The sequence below is a fragment of the Poecile atricapillus genome, chromosome 4 (assembly GCF_030490865.1).
Source record: "Poecile atricapillus isolate bPoeAtr1 chromosome 4, bPoeAtr1.hap1, whole genome shotgun sequence".
NCBI lineage: Eukaryota > Metazoa > Chordata > Aves > Passeriformes > Paridae > Poecile > Poecile atricapillus.
This window is the reverse complement of record NC_081252.1, coordinates 22776673-22796863: the sequence shown is the minus strand read 5'-3', so window position 1 is coordinate 22796863 and position 20191 is coordinate 22776673. Positions and strand designations below refer to the sequence as shown.

General features: G+C 40.0%; 1 protein-coding gene across 4 annotated transcripts in view; it reads left to right on the top strand.

The window, feature by feature from the left end:
• The first annotated feature begins 319 nt into the window (after positions 1-319).
• TECRL (trans-2,3-enoyl-CoA reductase like) overlaps positions 320-20191 on the top strand; it is a 59305-nt gene continuing 39433 nt past the window's right edge. For 2 of the 4 annotated variants that reach the window (XM_058838692.1, XM_058838693.1), the window contains exons 1-2: positions 320-609; positions 13924-13975. In XM_058838692.1, the coding sequence (XP_058694675.1) occupies positions 376-609; positions 13924-13975 (286 nt within the window). In that variant the 5' untranslated portion in view covers positions 320-375. The remainder of the gene's footprint in view (positions 610-13923; positions 13976-20191) is intronic. The other 2 variants (XM_058838691.1, XM_058838690.1) reach the window with 1 other exon arrangement.

Sequence of the window (20191 nt, the reverse complement as noted above, 5' to 3'; positions counted from 1 at the left end):
TACTGCATCCATTTCTGGTTGCCCCTGTGGGGTTCTGGAATTCCAGCATCTAATAGCAGATGGAATTCCATCTGTTAATAGGGAATTTCAGGATGTCTTGTTTCAAATGCTGTTTTAAATAAAATGAGAAAAAGAAAATAAGAAAGCAGCAGCAGCATCAACACAGGACATCACGATAGCAGATTAAATATAGACGTGGATTTCGGAGCCATTGTTTTCACTCCTGCTAAATAAGAGAGTACACTTAAAATGGAATGCCACTTGACCTTTTGTGTCTCGTCAGTCTGTGGCTGTATTTAACTGATGCAGGGAGGAAACATTTTCCCCTGGAACTGTCCCCTGCTGATATGACGATCGCTGCTGCTGGGTCACACCATGCTCAAGAGGCAGAATCCCAGCACTCCAGAACACAGTCGGGATCTCGCAGCCCATGGAGGAGCTCTGTCCATGTCTCACAATGACTCACGCTCTTTTTTCAACTTATCTCAGCTGGTGCTCTCTGCTGGCCAAATCAAACCATCACCAGCGCTCAAACATTCAAAAATCACGTACTTTGAAGTAGAGATTGTTGATGTGCAAAGCAAGAAGCAGATCTGCATTGTGGACAAGGTGAGTGCATTATCCCAGCACGCTGCGGCTGTGCCTGGTTCACACGGTGCCAGAGTTCAGGGACTCTCTTTTCAGTGTGTTGTGGTCTTATTCTGTACTAGAAGTACTTGCATTCCTTTCTCTGGGACACACTAACAATTCCTTGTGAGTCACAACCCTGGGCTGGTCTTCTCCAGGATTTTTACAAATAATCCTGCACTGTTTTGTTTTAGACTTCCTGGCAGCTCTGTGGATGCAGAGTTATGTCCTTAGGCTGACTCTTGACACTTAGATTACAGTGCCTGTTTCAGAGCATGATACTTTAACATTTGTTTCAGAATGGATACCTGTTTTTAATACATTTGTAAAGCCTACCATCTCTGCAATGCTGTGAGTACTTGCTGGTACCTAAATGTACTCAGCTGTGCCCTGCTTATTAGATTGGACATGGCAATTTAAAAAATGTTTAGTTTTAAAAAAAGGGTCTTAGCTGAAATAGGTGGTTTGAGTTTTTGTTTGGTTTGTTTGTTTGTTTGAATAATGTGAGTAAAAAGAAATATAAACTACAGCCAGATTGCATAAGTAGGATGAGAGGATTGGGTAGGACAGAAGTTTATGAACCCATGAATAACAGCTAAAAAATGCTTCCTAAATGTTTTCATCACAGTTTTTGCAATTCATTGTCCCTCAGTGAAAGAGTTGGTCTCTTGCATGTCATGAAAATGGGAATCCTAATCTATTTAGCCTGTGGAATTTTTCAGTGAATTAGTGGAGTTTTGAGACTTACTGTTTTTCTAGGAAAAAAAAAAATCCCTTATCCTCAGTGGCAACAGCTGGAACAGGTAGATAAGTTTGCTTCAAATGTTTAATTTAATGCCTTTGAAATATGCAGGGTGGAATACTACCAGATTTCCAGTGTTCTTGGTCATTTAAAGGGTGTTTTTGCAATTTGTGTGCCTAGTTAAAGGTAAATGTCTCATTTGTTCATTCTTAATGGGGCAAAATATTTTTTGCTATTTTTTAAAATCTAGCCAGAGAGGAAACATGCACATAATGGTCAAATAGGATGACTAAAAATAACAATTTTGAGGGTAGTGTTCACATTACTTTATTGAGTGATATTTACACAGTTGTTAGCTTATCTACATACATTTAGAATTAGGTTTTGATCAGAAGAAAGACAAATCTGTTTCTTATCTTGAGCTTTCCTATAATGTCATTAAAAGAAGTATAGTATGGAAACAGCATTAAGCAAAGAGCAGTGTTTCAGGAATCCTTCCATGCTGCATGCTGCTGGGATGATACCAGACCTGTGTTTTAATCTTTATTCTGAGTTTTTCTGACCCTGAAGATTTTCTATACCTCCTCCAGACCATGGACTCTGCCCCTGTAGCGGTGAAAAGAAAGACATGAGCGGTGATTGCTAAGTACTCTTTATTCAGAGGTAAAATATACACTGCATAGCAATAACTCCTGGAAGTCTCTGCTCAGAAACAGGAATATATGTTCACTTTACATGGCCAGCAGCATGGACTTCTGAAAAAAAAATATTTTTGGCATAGTACCAAGGGATTGGTACATGTATAGTACAAGGCTGGGATTTCCAAGACTGCTTAATGAATTTGGTTTCTGAATGTTCATTCACCTGGCTGTTTAAACCCCTTTGTTTGCTGTGATAATCCCTTCCTAAGTTAACCTTGAAGTCATAGAAGTTGAGTTCCTTGCTTCCATTTGGTGAACTTAATTTCAGTTGTATTTTTCAGCACACAAGAGACTGGACTACTGGATCATGCATAATTTTCTGTTTCATTAAATGTAACTGGTACAGACTCAACATGACACTTGTAATGCCTGTTTTCTGTTTGTGAGATAAGTTATGATTAATTTCTCGAGTATGCATGTAATTACTGCTTGCCAGCACAGAATAGGGACCATAGATTTTAAAATGTATGTATGTAGACTCTTATTGCATATTGCTAGTGGTTCAGAATATTATGATTTAGCAAATGCATTTATAATATTCTCAGATTAATAAATTTAAAGGGAAAATTGTATTATAATGGAAGAGAGAAGAACCTTTTCTTTCTCTACCCAACAGAAACTCAGGCAGAGTGATTCAATGCTTAATGCTCTGTGGTTAAACACCAAGAGCTGCTTCCAAGAGGTTGAGCTTCTATGAGATTCTTGCATGTGCCTATGAATCCCATTCAGAATAGTGGGAGCTCTATAAAGTCTGCAAAGTTATGGTATATTTAACTAATTCTGTTATTTAGCAAGAAATAATTTCCTGTCTTCAATGCAGTATCAGGGATTTATAAAAGGTATGTTTGGCTGTGTCATCTTGAGAAATCAGTTGGCATCAATCCAAAGTTTTGAATCTAGAACAACTAAGTCTCTGAATTAATTCTCCATTTGAAAAAGGAAAAATAGCATTATTTCTTTTGGTTTTCTTACCTATCTTATACTTTTGGGAAGGATCAGTCACATATATTAAGTGGTTATTGAAAGTTCTTGATTGTCTTTAACTTCAAGGAGCATAATAAATACATACATGTTTTTTATGCCTTTAAAACACCTTTACATCATATTGCAGGCTTTTCCACGACTAGGCAAGGCAGAAAAAAATACTGAAAGGAAGTAGAAGAAAAAAATCCTGGACATTTTGGTCCCATAGCCATTTCCTGCAGGAGCTGGGTTTGGAGGAAAATTACCTAATCCTGCAAAACTTAAATTCACATGTCATTCACAAATCACAGTCAGCAACACTGGCATTTTATTTTGCACATGCATGCTGTGAACATGAAATTCTTTATAGGACTATCATTTCTTTTGTTTACTATTGTCAACCTGCTCTGGGGACTTTTTCTGCTATGGATATGACATTATGCAAGTAGTTTGGTACACACAAGCTTTTCCAGTGAGTTACTTAAAGAATTTAGGAGAGAAATAATAGCAGTGTGAGATCCTTTTCCCCAGATTTGCTCATGAAATGAATTCTGAGGTGATATGGCATGGGAGAAGAGGCTTCTGATTCTGGGGGATGGGGAGGAATCACAAACCAGCTTCAGTTTTTCTTTTTTCCAGTTCTTCTACAAAATGTCCCCAGACTAGAGGAAGTCTCCAAGCAGGGAAAGCTCTTTAAACTTAGGCTACAACTGTCCTTAAAAGCAGTGCATAAATGCTCAGAGGAGGTGTCTTGGGACTAGGCACTGACGTTTTGAGGAGGGATACGAGCAGCCTCCTGCTCCACGCACTGCCCATGACAGGACAAGAGTTTAAGTATCTGGGCCAGTGTGCAGGACAGCATTCTGGATTTTCCTTCCTTTTTTCCCTGCTCCTCAGGGAGGCAGACCCAGTAGAGGATGTCTCTGAGCAGAGAGGTTCTTACCCAAGCAGCCAAAGGCCTCACAAGAGCTGGTGACTGAAAGCTACGATTAGGAAAATTTAGCCAAGAAATTTGGCCCATATTTTTACCGTTTTAAGTAAGAGTTGAGTGTCTTGTGGGCCAATCTTCAGCTCTTTAACATGCACAGCAATACTGCTTTTGAGTGAAAATATTCTGTAGTTGAAACATGAATTATACAGGGTTCTTGCTCAATGAGTGAAAGAAGTATTTAGCAAGGAATAAATCTCTTTGGCCAGTGTAAAACAGCAGGTGAGCCTAGATGATCAAAAGTCCCTTTTTGCCCTTGCAATTTATTAATTTGTATGGATGATATTCCTATCTCTATATAAAGAGGAAAGCGTGTAATCAAAGATTTCTTGTAAGAAATATTTTCAATTAAAAAGCACAAAAAAAAAATCTAAGGATTTTGGCTTCTGTGTTGCTTCCAAAAAGTCACAGAAAACAGCAGAACATGCAAAAATCATCAAGTCTTATAAATGAAAGAAAATAACTCCTTTTTGTACTTCTTAACAAATACCCCACATTTTTTTTGCCACCCACAACTCATGAAAAATACATGGCTACTTAAAAACTGTTTTACTCATATATTGTTCCAAAAGCCTGATGTAGGTTGGTTTTAAAGTTATCGATGTGCACTGATTTGATTTATAAATGCTGTTAAGGCAACTCATAACTGTTTCTTTTATAGCATTCATTGTATAATATTTTCTTCTTCAAATTAACTTGTAGTAAAATATATTTTCCCACAAACATAGTGCAATGTAATTAACTTTGCATGAGTTGCTTTTAAGGCAGAAAGTGTTACACAGTACAGTTTTTACAGAATAAATCACCTCTGGGGAAACCAGCAGAGAAAGCTTTTTCCCATCAAAAGCCTCAGAGCTCAGTAGTTTTGCACTGTACGATTTTGCAAGTTAAGCTGTAAACAGAGGTACAAGCTCAGGTTTTGGCTATTGTGCAGTGACCCCCCTTTTCAAAACACTTCTATGTTTGCCTGCAGAAGAGATCCTGCATCTTCAGATTGCAGAAAGAGCCTCTTGATGTGTTGCGAAGATAATGGAGGCTACTTTCCTACTGTTCCTTAAACCAGCTCTTCATCCTCTACCCAGTGCCTTCAACCCACTGAAATCTCTCTGTAAAACCCAGTTAGTGATAATTGAATGTTTATGGTTCAGAGTACACACTGGAGGAACTTTTAACTATATATTTGTGAGTTGTAGCTATTGCCTACAATGAATATCATGGGAATATTGTTATTTTTAGGGAATTGAAGCACCCTTGCATAGACACAAGTCTATGCCTCAGCCCGATCACTTGTATTTACTCCACAGTTCTTGCAGTTAAATATTACAGTGTGTATATCACTACATCTTTTGCCAAAGATGAATTAGGGCTTATTCTGATTACTCTGAAAGGCCTGTTTGTCTCTGAAGGAGTTAATAAACGTTTTTTGTTTGTTTGGTTTTTTGTTTTGTTTTGTTTTGGTTTGGTTTTTTTTGTTTGGAAAACACCTGAAGCAGCAGTGTCTTTGTACCTGCATGCTATGGCTTAACAGCACAATGAATTTCCACTGGCATGTCAGCAAAGCCATCTGCATGCAGAAATGCTGTCTCTGGTATCAGAAATCTCTTACTCTCGCCTGTGAGTGGCCATTCTGTCACAGAAAGTGAACAGCTGAGGAGAGCAGTCATCACTGTCTCTCTTTTGCACAGTCAGCTCTGGCAAATAAAAATAACTTCTCACATCACGGCTTGGAGGTTAGACATACCACATTCATTTTAGGTGAGCAAATGCAGTCATTAAAGTAGGCAATGGAACTCTGCAAAGGAACTCTGCAGTACCAGAACATTGCCTCTAATGTCAGGTTCTTCCCATTAGCCTCATTCTAAGGAAGCAAAGTAGAGAAGTCCTTTCCCAGGAAACAGATTAATACTTTCATGTATTTAAACATGAATTTAAAGTATTTTCCCCCCTAAATCTTTCACTTCTAATATTTCACTTCAGAGGACTATATATTCTCTGTGGAGAATGAGCAGAACCTGTGACCATCTACAGCAGTCTCGTTTCATGCAGAGGATTTTTATCATAATTTTTCTCACTCAAGCAACCTCTCATTAATGGTGTTCCGCCTCTGATGCCAGAGATGCCAAAAGGGAGCTGTGCCCAAGTAGGGGGCTTCCATAGTGAGACATGGATGCTGAGTCCCACACTGCAGCAATTCCCACAGCAAAATGGCTGAAGGAACACAGACACAAAAATAGCTGGATGCAGGCTCATTGCTGTGGAAATCCTCTCTTTTTACTTCCTTTTGGAGGGAGGATTTCATGGTGCCTTGTGTCTTTCACTGCACATTTTCACAGCATCCAGCACAACAGGGATCTGGTCCCTGCTGGGAGGCACTGAGGAAAAAATATATTTGTAAAATCTGTGTCTTTTCTTGCCTGTAAGAATTGAATCTTATGCCCAGCCCACAATGCTGGAATTGATGACAATAGTACTTTCTTCCTCAGTTATTACTTATACTTGGTAAAGTAAGTAAACATATTCAAATTCTGTTGTAGCAATGTTGTAGCAATGCAAGCAAAGAACTTAATTCTTCCTGCTCTGCTAGAAATTCACATAATTTTAATGTCAATATAGCTACAGATGGTTTCAGATGAAAAGAGGCAACTATACATATTACTTTTTGCTTGCTGTGAGACGGCTTTTTAAATGGAATACCTGGAGAAATGGCCTTTGATTTTTCTAGAAGAGAGAGACTGGGGAGGGGAGAATCTGGTAACTTTAGGGCATTTAGCATTTGCAAAGGGATAATTTAAAGAATTACAGAAGCTTCAACAGATGACTAATGTTTCAGCTGATACTAATCAAAGCTTAGAAGTGCCTTTAAATGACAGGTTTTATACATCTCTTATTTTAGATAAAAACCAGCCTAAGCCTGGGGGAAGAAATAAAGAAGTAAATATAATAAATATTAAAAAAAAATTAAAGTTGCATTCAAAGTTCAGCAAAAACAAGAGTGAATTTGTGAGACACTGGTAGTGCTCCAACTCTTCCTGAAACTTCTGGCCAGCAGCAAAAGCCAGCTATGCCACCAGAGCAGTGAATATTGCCAAAATTTTATCTGTAGAGACAGATTCCCAGACAGTGTGAAAATGTCCTCTTTCCCACCAAATTTACATTTTACCCAAGCTGCACATTTGCCTTATTGTATCAGAGATAATTCAGAGATTATTGCAAATTATAAATGTACTGGAGCAATACAGGACCATAGGGAGCCGTAGGTGTTTTATTAGTCTAATAGCTAACGGCACAGCCCATGATGGAAAGTTAGGTGCATAATGGCATCTCTTATAGACATTATTAGCATTAAAATAGTCCTGCATGTGATTTATTGCTCCATCAGAACATGCTTCAGGTTCTCTCTGAAATCCGACTTGTGATTCTTCACGAAACACCTGAGCCATGTAGTCATGGATCTGTAAATAGACAGCAATATATGTTAATGCTATTATTATATCTGCCTATGTTTAAGCAATTTTGGACTTTAAAAAGTCCTTAAAACGCAAGCTTTTCTTCCTTAACAGCTGCATTTCTTGTGCTTCAAAAGAACAAAGTTGTGGCAGTCAGAGAATCTCTACCAGAAGTACAGCAAGCATCTCTTCATTGCACTTGGTATTGAATAATGAAAAGTACTTGGATTTCTAACAGACCTGATGCTGCCTGGTTGTTCTCATATATCACCCTAATTTCCCATTCCTTTCTGCTGCTTCTCAGCTTCCAGCTTCCCTCCACGGACCTGCTTTATTAGCCCTGCTGCTCACAGAATCACTCAATTTGCCAAAATATATTCTTCTGTGAATTTTCTTTTGAATTGGTTGATCTTTTGGCTTTTTTTACTTCATGCAGTCCCCAAACAGATTGTGACCATCTTGTGCTAAAAATTAGTTGAATTTCTTGGGTGCACTTCTTGATTTTTTAATTTTAGCCATGTGTGTAGATAAAAAAAAGCAAACAAAAACCTATACAGCCATTTGACAGAAAAGGGAAGATAAATTCAGAGGTTCCACAGCTAAGCCATATGCTTTATCTGTGCTAGAACTGGCAATCAAAATCCCAACAAAAACATAAACACCACCCTAAGCCTTACCTTCTTCCTGAGAAGTATGGGTCAAAATTGCTGTTTCTTATTCTTTATTATTTATACTATATTCATTAAAACAGCACTATATTTATTTATAATAAAATATTTTTTGAAGTTTATTTTATTGTTTGTGGTTTATTTTACTTTATTTTTTGTCAACTATTTTAAGTGCATATCTCAAATGTTGTTTTCTTTGAAAATGACAGTAAAAAAAATGAGTCTTGAATTTTTTATGAGGTAGAATTTGGGAGATTGCATTACAAATTAGTTTTGAAATATTTCAATCTGTTATGACACACTAAATATTTCAAGTTCAATTTATTTTACAACTTAATAGTGCATTTATTTGCATATTATTTCCTGTTGGGTTATTTTCAATGGCATGAGAGCCATGTGTTATACTATTTTGCACTATCACGATAGATGTGTCATAAAATAATGCAGAAGTAATGAAAGTTCCACAAAGATGAGAAATAAAAATAATGAATATAAAACAACAAAATTAATTCCCAGCATGTGCCAGAAGCAGATTTTTTTTATACATTTCTATTCCATTTTTAAAATTTGAAGTCAACACAAATTTACACATCCAGGCTTTTGCCATAAAAATTCCATTTCCCTGGTAGAAAAGTGTTGTGACAGAGACAGGTTCTGCTGTTCAGCTGCTGAGATGAACAGTAAACTTACTCAGCTCCCCTTAATAAAAGATCAGAGGGCATGGGGATGTACCAATATAGTCAGATTTGCTCAGAAATAGGTGAATGTGTTGAATTCTGCACACCTTCTCTCTGCTAATGAATTACATTCTCTTTACTTCCACTCTCATCTTTAGCAGAGAGAGAAAAAGCTCTTTTTGGTGTCTGATACCTTTTCAGGAAATTTCTTGCAAAGAGAGAAGATTTTTTTGTTTTGTTTTTAATAGAAATACCCAACTAGAAGTACAAAAACAATTAATCATCTTTAGAGCCAAACTTGTCTCTGGTGTAAATTGACATGACTGCACTCAGCAAGCATGTGGTTATGTGTATTCTTAGCTAATTTGGCCCATAATCACTGGAAATATTAGTCAGTCAGATTATCTCATATGCCAAGGTTCATGTGACCAGATAATAATCTGGAAGATTGCTCAGTGAGACAGCCCTCTACTTACGTAGGTGTGCTGGAAACTACCTCAGCTCAAACCATAATTCACAATATCTCCTGCTTCAGAAAGGCTGGATGGAGGTCAGAGCCAGCTGTTTGGTAGCCACTTCACTGCAGCCTACTGAGTAAAATACTGGATTCCAGAGAAAGCCCTTGTGTAGCTGCTGACAGCACTTGTCTGTATGTAGTTACCTCCATGTCATTTCCATGGTGAGCTCATTTATTTATATCTCTTTGGGCATGACCAGCACACTGGTTCACCAAGAGAGCAGCATGGGACACACTGGGAAAGGTTAAAACAGAACAGTGCCCAGTTTTTAATTCTGACTTTGACAATAAGAAAGAGCCAATCTGATCTAGAAGTCAAATTCACAGAACGCAGAGACCAGCTAGAGCAGGTGTTTTTCTAATTAACTTTCTGTGGAATGCTGCTGGTTTCTTATAATACAGCAAGGTTCCATAACAAGGACAGGGTGCATAAGCAGTAATGATGAAGTATTTGTTGAGTGCTGAATTTGGAAATTACCTAATTTCCCATTAGCTGGTTATCTGTTTTGCAGCCAGATCCTCAGCTGCAATAAAGTGATGTCACCCTTTTGAACAAATTTACCCTGCTGAAGATGGGGCAGTGCTTAATGAGCAACTGGAGTGGCAGTTTCTGAATTTCTGCAATTATGGAAAATTCCTGTTACAAAGCAGGTGACTCAGCAGTGCAGTGGTACTGACGTGTCACAAAGAGAAAAAAAGTATTCAGAGAGAAATGTTGAATGAAAGATTACTTATTTGCTGAAATTCTATTCTTCAAATTCTTATTGATATTCTGCTGACCTCTGACCCCTACAATAATTCTTTAGTGCAAGTACTGAGTGATGCAATTACATACAGATCACCAGATTTGGCATAATTCCTTGATTTATAAATGTGAAAGAGGTATGAAAGTGGATAACTATCTGATTAGCTTGCACTCACAAAAGGCAGTATTAAGTTCCCTTAATATCTCCTACTTAGTGCTCAAACTTCAGTCATAGCATAAAATACTAATTTGGTATTTTAAATCTTAAAAAGAAGTGTGATGCTTTGTGCATTGGTGTCTGAAGGAAGAACAGAACTGGTATGGATGACCCAGGAGGTCCTTTAATTCTTGAACTCCTGTAAATGAAAAGTTGCCTCAAATGGAAAAGTAAAAGTTTTCTGGCTGTGAAAGTACAGGAAAAGCAGGATTTGACATTTTGAAGTCATCCTTTTCTGAATAAAAAGTGTAATGACTGCAACCCACAGCTGTAAAATATGCACTTATTCATAACATTTAGAAAAAAAAGTAGTCTTGTACCTAACACATGACAGTCACTTATTGGAAAGTTGACTACACTTTAAATCAGGTGTTAGACTAAAAGTGAAGAAGGGAAAAACTGGCTTGACCATCAGACTGTGGAAGACACTTACCAACTTAGAGCAGAAATCCATCTTGCTTTAAACAGACTAATGGTGGTCTCTCACTCTGCTTTGCCTTTGCATATTTGTAAAGTGCTGAAATAGAGGAAAGAAAGGGTTTTAACACTTTCAGACATAACTCAAAAGAATGAAAGGAGAGTAAGACTAATAATTACAGTGAAATATTCCAGGGTGTTTTATTCAGTTAGCACAAAGGGTAATAAGAGCAAATGCTTTCCCGGTCCTTACAATTCCTTAGCTTGTATTGATGTACAGTGAAAAGAACAAAAGATAATTAATGGTCTACGAAGAGGACACTCTTAGTAGTAAGCTGGTGTCTCAGCATCCATCTTCTCATTGATCAATATTAGAAACTATAACTTCACTGGTTGTTTCACGAGGTCTTTAAAAAAGGACACAGAATTATCAAGATCATAAAAAAATATATTTCATTCTTTTGTTGCTATAGCCTCATTATTCTGCCTGGGAAAGGACACCGCGATTCTTCTATGTCACGGCCCATTCTGAAGGGGGAAAGTATTTGTGTTATTTTTCAGCTCACGACCCGTGTAGTTTGTCTCAAGTGGAAGGGCCCTTCTTGAAGGCAGCTGGCTCATGGAACAAGTGTCCTGCTGCCCTCCTGGCTGGATGTGAGCTCTGCTCCCTCCCGGGCCCCCGCAGCCTGTGCAGAGCCGCACGGAGCTGCCAGAGCGCTCTCCAGCCCAGCACATCTCCGGGCACAGGCTGGCAGCGCTTAAAGCAGCTCTGGCCTAAAGCAGCTTGGATGCAGCCAGGCACAGCGGTGCCCTGCTGATGAGCTCTGCCTCGCTCAGGGATGTACAGAGCACAGCCCTTCCAGCTGCCGCTGCACCGCCTTGGAGGTGGGCAGTGGCGTGGGATGCTGCTCCTCACCCCCCAGGGGCACACTCACAGCTTCCTGGGCCGCAGCAGGACACTGCAAGCACGTGGTAGCTTTTAAACACCTGAGGCAGGTGGCTGGTTCCACAGGTAGACCTAAAACATGAGCTTGGATTAATTTTTTAAACAGCTGAAGTTAGGTGATACAAATCCCAGTGCTGCCATAGCAGGATTTGGAGGGGAGAAAGCACTGATTGTCTCAGGATGAGAAAAGGGAGGGGGGATGTAAAGGTAGAGCTGCTAACAAGGGCTGGGCTAGACATTTTGAACAGATTGAGAGCAGCTCTGCCCTGAAGTCAAAACATACTCAGGAGAGCTAGAGATAGAGACCTGGCCTCTGTTTTGAGCAGGCACTGCTCTGTAAGCATGCTAAGCTTTACAGTTTCTCAGCTTTCTTTGCCTAAATCGGTTGATCAGCTCTCCAGAGCGTGGGCTGGCCCTAGCTGCTCTATCCCAGAACCTGTCACACTGATCTGTAGGGATCTGCAGGCCCTGCAGCAATGTGACTTATACTGCATTTAGAAGGCCATCTCATCCTCCATCCAACTGGGAAAGACCATCCCCATCCTTCAGCTGGCAATGCCAGCTCTGAACACCTGCCCATCTGCCCTGTGCTAGGACACATGACAGATTTTGGTCTGCAAGCTTTTATACTGAATAGGTGTTGCCAGCTAACAGTGCTTGCACCGTATCCGATGGATTTTGGGCTCCAGGCCTCACAGGTGTGAGACCACAAAGTGTGAGAAAGCAATTTCAGACATTTTTAGAGGCTTTGAGAACATAACTGCCCCTGCTCCAGTATTCAAGACCACAGAAGTTGCACACAGGACAAGAAAAATACATGGAGATGATGGGAGATGTGCTGCTTTACTGGGTGTTGCATGGAATGGCTCAAGTGCAATAAACACATATAAAATATTTTCTTTCCGTTTTAAACTAAGAAAGATAAAATGGTTTCTTCTGTTGTTTCCTGTAGCTAGGAAGGAAAGGGTCTCCAAGGGCAGTGTCTCTTGCCTGGCCTAGTAAGGTTCAGCATGGTTTGGGCCAACATAGGTGTTGGGGACAGGGAAAGGGTAATCCTTGGTTTCAAGTAGCCTAGGCCTTGATTTGGCTGGAGTTGGCATTGCTTAGCAGCCACATCAGAGAGACAAGTCAGGGTTTAAGCGGAATTTCATTTACAGCAGTTTCTGTAAATGCCCAGTAAAACCCTCTGTAACTGTGGAAAAGAAAGTATTCTCATCTATACCCAAGAAAATCTTAGAAAAGATCTGTACTTTACTACCTTTTAGCACAGGTGTCATTTTACATCTTTATATCACTGAAATCTGTATTGAGCTCTCTGCCTGTTCATATTACTGAAAGCAAGTTGGGTTACTCATAAGTACTAATAGCACATATATTGTATATTTGTGTGGGGTGTCAAATTACATAAGAGTAAACTTTTCTTTCTGTACTGATTTGTTGCTTTAGAGTCAGCAGTTTTATTTTGTTGCATCAGTATTTCTCCAAACTCAGTCTTTTCAACAAAACAACCTATATTAAGGTACTAAGTGATCTCTGCTAGGAGAATTTGTTATGTTCTCTATTCATTTTCATGATTATTGTCACAATCCACTAATAAGTAGCTCAACATGCTACTTCCTCAAGAGTCCCATTGCCTTTCCTTCTAAACAAAAGGCAAATCTAAGTCTTTTGCTTTAGTAAGTTCTAAATGTGCTTCTCAGGTAATTTGTACAAAGTATATTAAGAAATCAATATACATAATAAAATAAAGCCTAAAAAGCCTCCAGACTGCCCTCTAAAACTGTAACACTTGAATTGCTTCAGTGCACATGAACAAAAGCATGCAGAGGCAAATTCATTTCAGGCAGAAAGAGCAGAACCTACCACTTTTGCTACTGCCCTCTCCAGAGAACACTTCTATGTCTCTAGGACATGGACCTCAGCATGCTTGAACCTAATTTTAAAGCTGAACCCTTCAAGTTTTCCTACTGGTTTGATCTAGGGAGCAATTATTGCATCAGACAAGGGCCAGCAGATTTCCCTCTTGACCCTTGTGATTTTACCCTTCCATTGACCAAGCAGAGGTGGTCCATGTGATGTATAAGTCAAATTTGAACAATCCTTAATAACATACCAACCTGTGAAAACAAACTTGCTGATTTTTTTTGCATTTTAGCCTGAAGGGCTTGCAGACAAATTTAAACATCTCTTCATTAGAGGAGTGGAGAAGGGATCCCAAAGTGAAGAAGAAAGAAAAATTAATCTGCATGTATTTTTCTTTCTTTTCCAGGTATCTCCAGCATCTACCCTTCTTGATGTGAAACACAAATTTCACAAAGCATGTAAGTACTGTGGTTATCAGGCTGGAGACATGGTTAGAGGCCTTTCACTTAGAGAAATTGTCAAATTTATTTTTCATGAATCTCACACAAAAGCAGAGACTAGCCTGACAGCTCCAGCACTCAATAAGAATAGTGTTTGAACTAAGGTTCTATTGTAGCTGTTGCAGATGGGAGAGACTGGAAGGAGAGAACTGCATAATTTATCACTGCCAGCACATGAGGGGTAGTAGTTTTTATCTTGTTTTTAACATTACATGGTGTCATTTCAAGACCAGTACAGCATTTCTTCTCTCAGTGTTATATTGGATAAACTTCAATAACAGTAGAATGGTTCACCATGTGGACCAGAAAGCTGCTGTAGTGGGGAACTTGAGAGTGATTAAATAACATCTGGATTTAGGTTAGATATATGGAAGAAATTCTTTATGGTGAAGGTGGCAAAGCATGGGCACAGGCTGCCCAGAGAAGTTGTGGATATCCTGTCCTTGGAAGGATTCAAGGCCAGGTTGAATGGGGCACTGAGCAACCTGGTCTAGTGGATGGCATCTTAGATACTGAGCTTTCATTATTTTTAAATAATAAAAAAAAAATATTTATTTAATAAAAAAAATTAAATAATAAAAACATAAAACCAGGGTGTGTTCAACTAAAGGCTAGATGCCTTTTACACAAAAAAAAAGAAAAAAAGGTTGTCAGCCACTAATATGCTTGAGTTCAGAGTAGGGTAAGTAGAAAAAGCATTATGCTTCTCCTATGTCTTTATAGTTTTATAAAACACTAAAGCTTAAGGCATCTGTGGTTGCACACGGGTTCAGTTGATGAAGTGAAAGGCTGTTAACCTGACTGCTCTAAAGTTACTTATTTTCCCTCCCTGTAAGGGCTTGTAAAATACAAAATGGCAAAAGTTCAAAAGCCACACTGCTGAATATGATAAGATCGAGTGCAGAAGTTTTAATATTTCAATAAGGGTATGTCCTCCCATCAGTTTGTCAAATGCAGTGCACTTCTGCCTAGAATCTCTTAAATCAATTGAAACTGGATTTATATTGATGCAGTTTAAATCAGTTGGAGAACACTGGCACAGAGGTTTATGCCAGTATAACTGTAATGAGGTTTTTAATGGATTTGGGCTAAAATGATGTGAGATTGTGTATAAGCCACTTTAATGGCACCTGTTTTGATATTAAGAGGCATCTTACTCCTCAAGTACCCCCAGTGATGTAAATGGAGCTGAGTATAAAGTAAGACAGTAAGCATACAACGAAGCACAGTGCACATCATGAACCAAACCTCTGTCAGTGCAGTGTGTTACAGCCCATGCAAGGGCTGGCAAGTGTCTTCAATGCTTTTTAAATTCTCATTTTTTATGTCAATTCATCCCATTCCTGTGAGTACACCATATCAGTGTCCTGTGTCCTTTCTTCTCAGTTCAGCTCAGTGCTTTGATCTCTCTTTTCCAGTTCAGCCTGGATGTTGTTGTCTCATGAGGTTCCCCCTCCGCCACCTCCTTTCCCAGTTGCAAAGATCAAACCTTCACTTTTTTCTCTTTGTATAGTTAGTGGGATGACAGATAATAGAATACAGTTCTCTTAGGCAAGGGCTGAGAAGGGGCTGAAGCTGATCTCTGGATGCCTTTGGTTAGCATGCTATTTTGTACTAGCTCATGCATTCATTTCTGTCATTTTGTGTGTGCCAGACTCACATGTTTCCCCATAATCTCTCATTAAAACACACTCCTACGCACACCCCCTTACAGTCTCCCTGTCTTCATACATTCTCCTTTGATCACCCATGCAATTAAGCTTTCTCCTCAGCTGGTATCTTGTCAGCCCTTCAGTGAAAGGAACTCCTGTGCAGCAATTTCACAAGCATCATCTCTGTCACTGATCAGGTCTTGCTGCCTGATTCAAGAAAGGAGGAAAGAGACTGGATTATGAATTGCAGCACAGGCTGTTAGTCATTAAAATAAAAGAAATTAGATGCAAGTGACACGTGCCATCTTACTGATAAGTAATTTCTAAGTTAGTCAAATATTAGTTTGGATGTGTGCTTATACAAAAGGCAGAATATGGATTTAGAAGTCCAGGAGCTAATATGGAAATACTCCTCAGCCCTCAGTTCAGCAAAACTCTCTCTGCTGAAACAACCCCAGGAAGGCCTAACCTTGTCCTTTTTGTGGCATTGAGTTCAGGGGGGGAATCCCAGTTTTATCACTGGAGATTCAGGGATCTTAGTGGAGAATAACTGTTTAAGACAAAGTGCTATTTTCATGGGAATTCAAAGGCTTTGTCCAGAGTGAAGCTGTTTTTAATCATGCCCTGTGGCTGCTGTAGCCACTGCCCATGGGGGGGACTGGCAGCACCAACTGGGGTCAGCCCAGAAGAGCAGATTCCCTTCTGCAGCCCCCTCCAGCTATCAGCTCTACAGGGGCTTTCTGTAACAGATGCTAGAGCCAGGCTGTCATGCTTAATAGCAAACACCACACCTGCCCACCATGGATCTGTCTAATCCTTTTTAAACCTACTTACAGTTTTGACCTCAGCAAAACCCTCTGGGAAGGAGTTCCACAATATAAGCGTGTTGTGGGCAAATGTCTACACTTGTACAGCTTGATATTTTCTGCCTGAAATTGAGAGGCAGCTGAGTGTCAGGGTATCACTGGCCATCATGATGAGTTGTCTGAGGCACAGGCAAAGAAGCCTCAATCAAAATGGTGCCATGCATTAAGAAACTTCACTAGAATTTTCCTCATTCCTTTGGCTAGCTGGCAGAGATGGAACCAAGCCAAAAACTGAGTGTATAAGAAAGAAGTCTCCTGACCCATTTTCTCACTTGCCTATAATGAGTTAGCTACCTGGGATTTTCTTTATCTATACAGGTTATGTTTTCAATGGAGAAAGAAATATCTTGTAGGCTAAACTTCCCGAGCTCTTGTCCTTGGCAATAACTTTTCACCTTTAATTTATTTTTATCTTTGCAAAATGTATTGGACTGCTGGGGGAGGAAATCTTACAGATAGAAAATGAAAAACTGTAATAATAATGCTAATTCAAGTATCACATAACTAAAATAAAATACCTCTAGAATAGGTAATATAGTGGAGTCAGTGATCATTAAATATTTTCAAGGTTACAGCATGAAAGTTGCTGAAAAAGGTCTTGAAAGAAGAGGAAGAACTGAAAGGAAAGGGGGAAACAAGATCTCAGCAGTGCTGTAACAAACTGATAGAGGCAACCTCCTGCTCAAGGGGGCCAGCACAACTGCAGCTACATTTTGAAGCCAGAAGGGTGAGCATAGGGAAGGCAGAAATTGCTCTCTAAGCAGAAGGAGCAGGCAGGGAAGGGAGGAAGCCTGGTGATGGGTGGAAGGGAAAAGAGAAGTCCAAGAGATAACTGAAAACATAATGTCAAGGGTATCCTGGTCTGCAGAGGGAAAGAAAGTGCTCAAGGAATAAAGAACATCTAAGCTAACAGAAGTTATATAGGGCATTTGTAATCAGCGATACCAATGAAAGCAAGCCATTAAGACAGGAATTGTCAGTAGATGGCACTCAAGAATAAACAGCATAATTTCTGAACAATATGAAACTTTAGAATCCTGCTATACCATCTTATAACTGCTCCTTACAGGTATTTCTTTAGTGATCCTGGGAGCCATGTTCCCTGGAATGCTGCTGAAATATTTTCTGTTGCTTTTCTCTAGAGAGAGGACAAGGAAAAAGACAGTGCAATTCCTTCTTCATGATGGGACCAATCTCTCTTTCAGCCTCCTCCTTACAGTAAGGCAGTGTGTTAGGAGTCATCTGCCAGGTTTTACCTATGGCTCTCATCCTGCCTGTATCCCAGGAGCCATGGGAGAGCCGGCAGCCTGCAGATCCTGTCGCCCTGCACACCGCCTGGTCAGAGCACACCCTGCCTGACTGCCTGCACAGAGGCAGATCAGAGACTTCCACCCTTCCACCACACCATTTCACCAAGCTTGTCAAACACTCCCACTGACTTGCAGGTGCTTGAGTAAGAGGTTTATTGCCTAATGCAAGGAGATGCAGTCTCAGAAAGCAAATATAAGCATAAGTACCACATCACACAATTCTTTTCCCTGTGCATATTATCCCTCCTTCCCTTTTCAAAATGACCTCTTACTGCCTGTTACTGCACTTTTAGCCTCAGTTGCCTATCAGCAGTGCTCAGCTCAGTCCTCAGCAGCTGCAGGGAGAGCAACATTTTAAAACCAACAGGTTCTTGTTCACCCAGAACCCTGAAGCAGATCTTCAAAACACAGAACAGCAGAAGTCGAGCTGACAGGGTGAAGAGCAAGGAGGAGAATCTCCTATTGCTTAGAAATCACAAGGCAGGCTTTGTGAGCACAGCTCAAGGCACAAGGAGTACTAAAATTAATTCTTTAGTGGAGGAAGTACTTTTCTCCTTTCTAAAAAGCCTACTAAGGGTTTCATGCTCATGAATGTGTCATGTTTTCATGACACCTGAAATCTAGTAGCAGGATTCCAATAGCAAGGGCATTGGGAGTAGCTGTTTTTTGCCAGGCCTGTGTTGACACACAAGAGTGGGATGCAGAGCTGTTGCTGGAAAGGATGACTGTACTGCATCACGTAATTCCCTTCTGGAGGCTGGCTGTGATGTTAAACTGCAAGGCTCAGAGAGGTGAGAAAGGATGCTGTGGGGATTAGTCATTAGGAGCAGTACCAGGGAGAGCGGTGACTGCTAAGCCAGTCCTTGCCCAGCGGCTCTGTATAATCAGGACTGTCTGATAACACAGTCTTGCTGGGAACCTGCAGTTCCTCTGATTTCTCCACACTGTCTATTACAGCTGGATTCTCAGGCTGCAGAAAGTTAATGAAATCTGTCAATTTTGATGCCTGGAGAGACTCATGTGCCTGATGAATACATCTGTTGGGGACTCAGAGAAGCTGAATTATGCTATTTATGGCTCAGCAAAGTTGACTTCATAGTCTTGGTCTGTCAATCAGCCGTGTGTCTCAAAAACTAAAGAGACCCAAATAAGTTATATCTAGGGCACAGAGCCTTCCAGAGGGATCTTTCTTCTGTCCTATATTAGGAGATCAGGCTTTGAGAAAGCCAAGATATTTGAAAGAGGGCAATGATCTGATCCCACCGTGAACCACCTTGAGCTGGACACACTCCCCGGACAAAAAGACAGCTACAAAGTCTATAGCTTTTATCAGATCTCAAACTCTTTCCTCCCTGATTGTGTCCTAAGTACTTCACACTAGCCCAGAATCCATATATGAAGGAGTTTTCCAAAGGACAGACAATATCCTGCTGTGCAGGCGTCTGATTGCAGAGCTCAGAGGCCCGGCATTACGTCCCCAGTATGGATTCTCAGAGCACATTGGGTTGGCATTCACATCCAGCTATTGTTTTTGATAAATTCTCCCCTCTCTAAATTCATAACAACTCAATTGCAAATCACACAATGAACGAATCACCAGGGATGGGCAGTTATTACAAATGGGCAGTAAGAAGTACGGTGATTTCATCAGCATAAATTGCTCATTCATCTGTGTTGACTTTGTAAATGGAAATTACTGGATTAGGAGGAAGCATGGTATTTATTCCATACTATATTTATAATTTATTTTTCTTTTGTCTTAGTCACACAGCAGAGATCAATAGGATGCTAGTTCCTGATGAATTTCAGTATCCCTCAAATGACACAACTCTAAGATCTTTTTACTTCTCTATGCCTGTCAATACAACTCAGTTTATTAGAAACTCCTTGAATGTCTTGTTACTGCCACAGTGAGGCTTTTATCTTCTGAAATTCTTTACTTTTTGCTTCCCAGCTCTAAGCACAAAGTAAGCAACAGCTCCTGCCACAAAACTCAAACTGGTTGCTACCCTCTTCTTTCCCAGCTCACAATCAGAGATCTCATCCATGAGTAAATTGCCTCCTCCCTGTGCAGCACGTGCCTGTCAGAACAGGGACCCAAATTCTTGCCTCAGGATGGGGTTTTAGTCACAAGACCAGCCCATCCAGTACCTTCATTTCTATGCTGTGCAGGGAGAAGCATCAGGAGGATGATCTCCTCTCAGCTTATCTGTGCAAATCTTTCTATACAAAATACAGGAGTCTGTCTGCTGGTACAGATTCATGTGACCTGAATTTATGACTTGGCTGTCAGAATAATTGAAGCCCTCATGTGAAAGCTGGGAATTTTTTTCAGTCCTTTGCAAC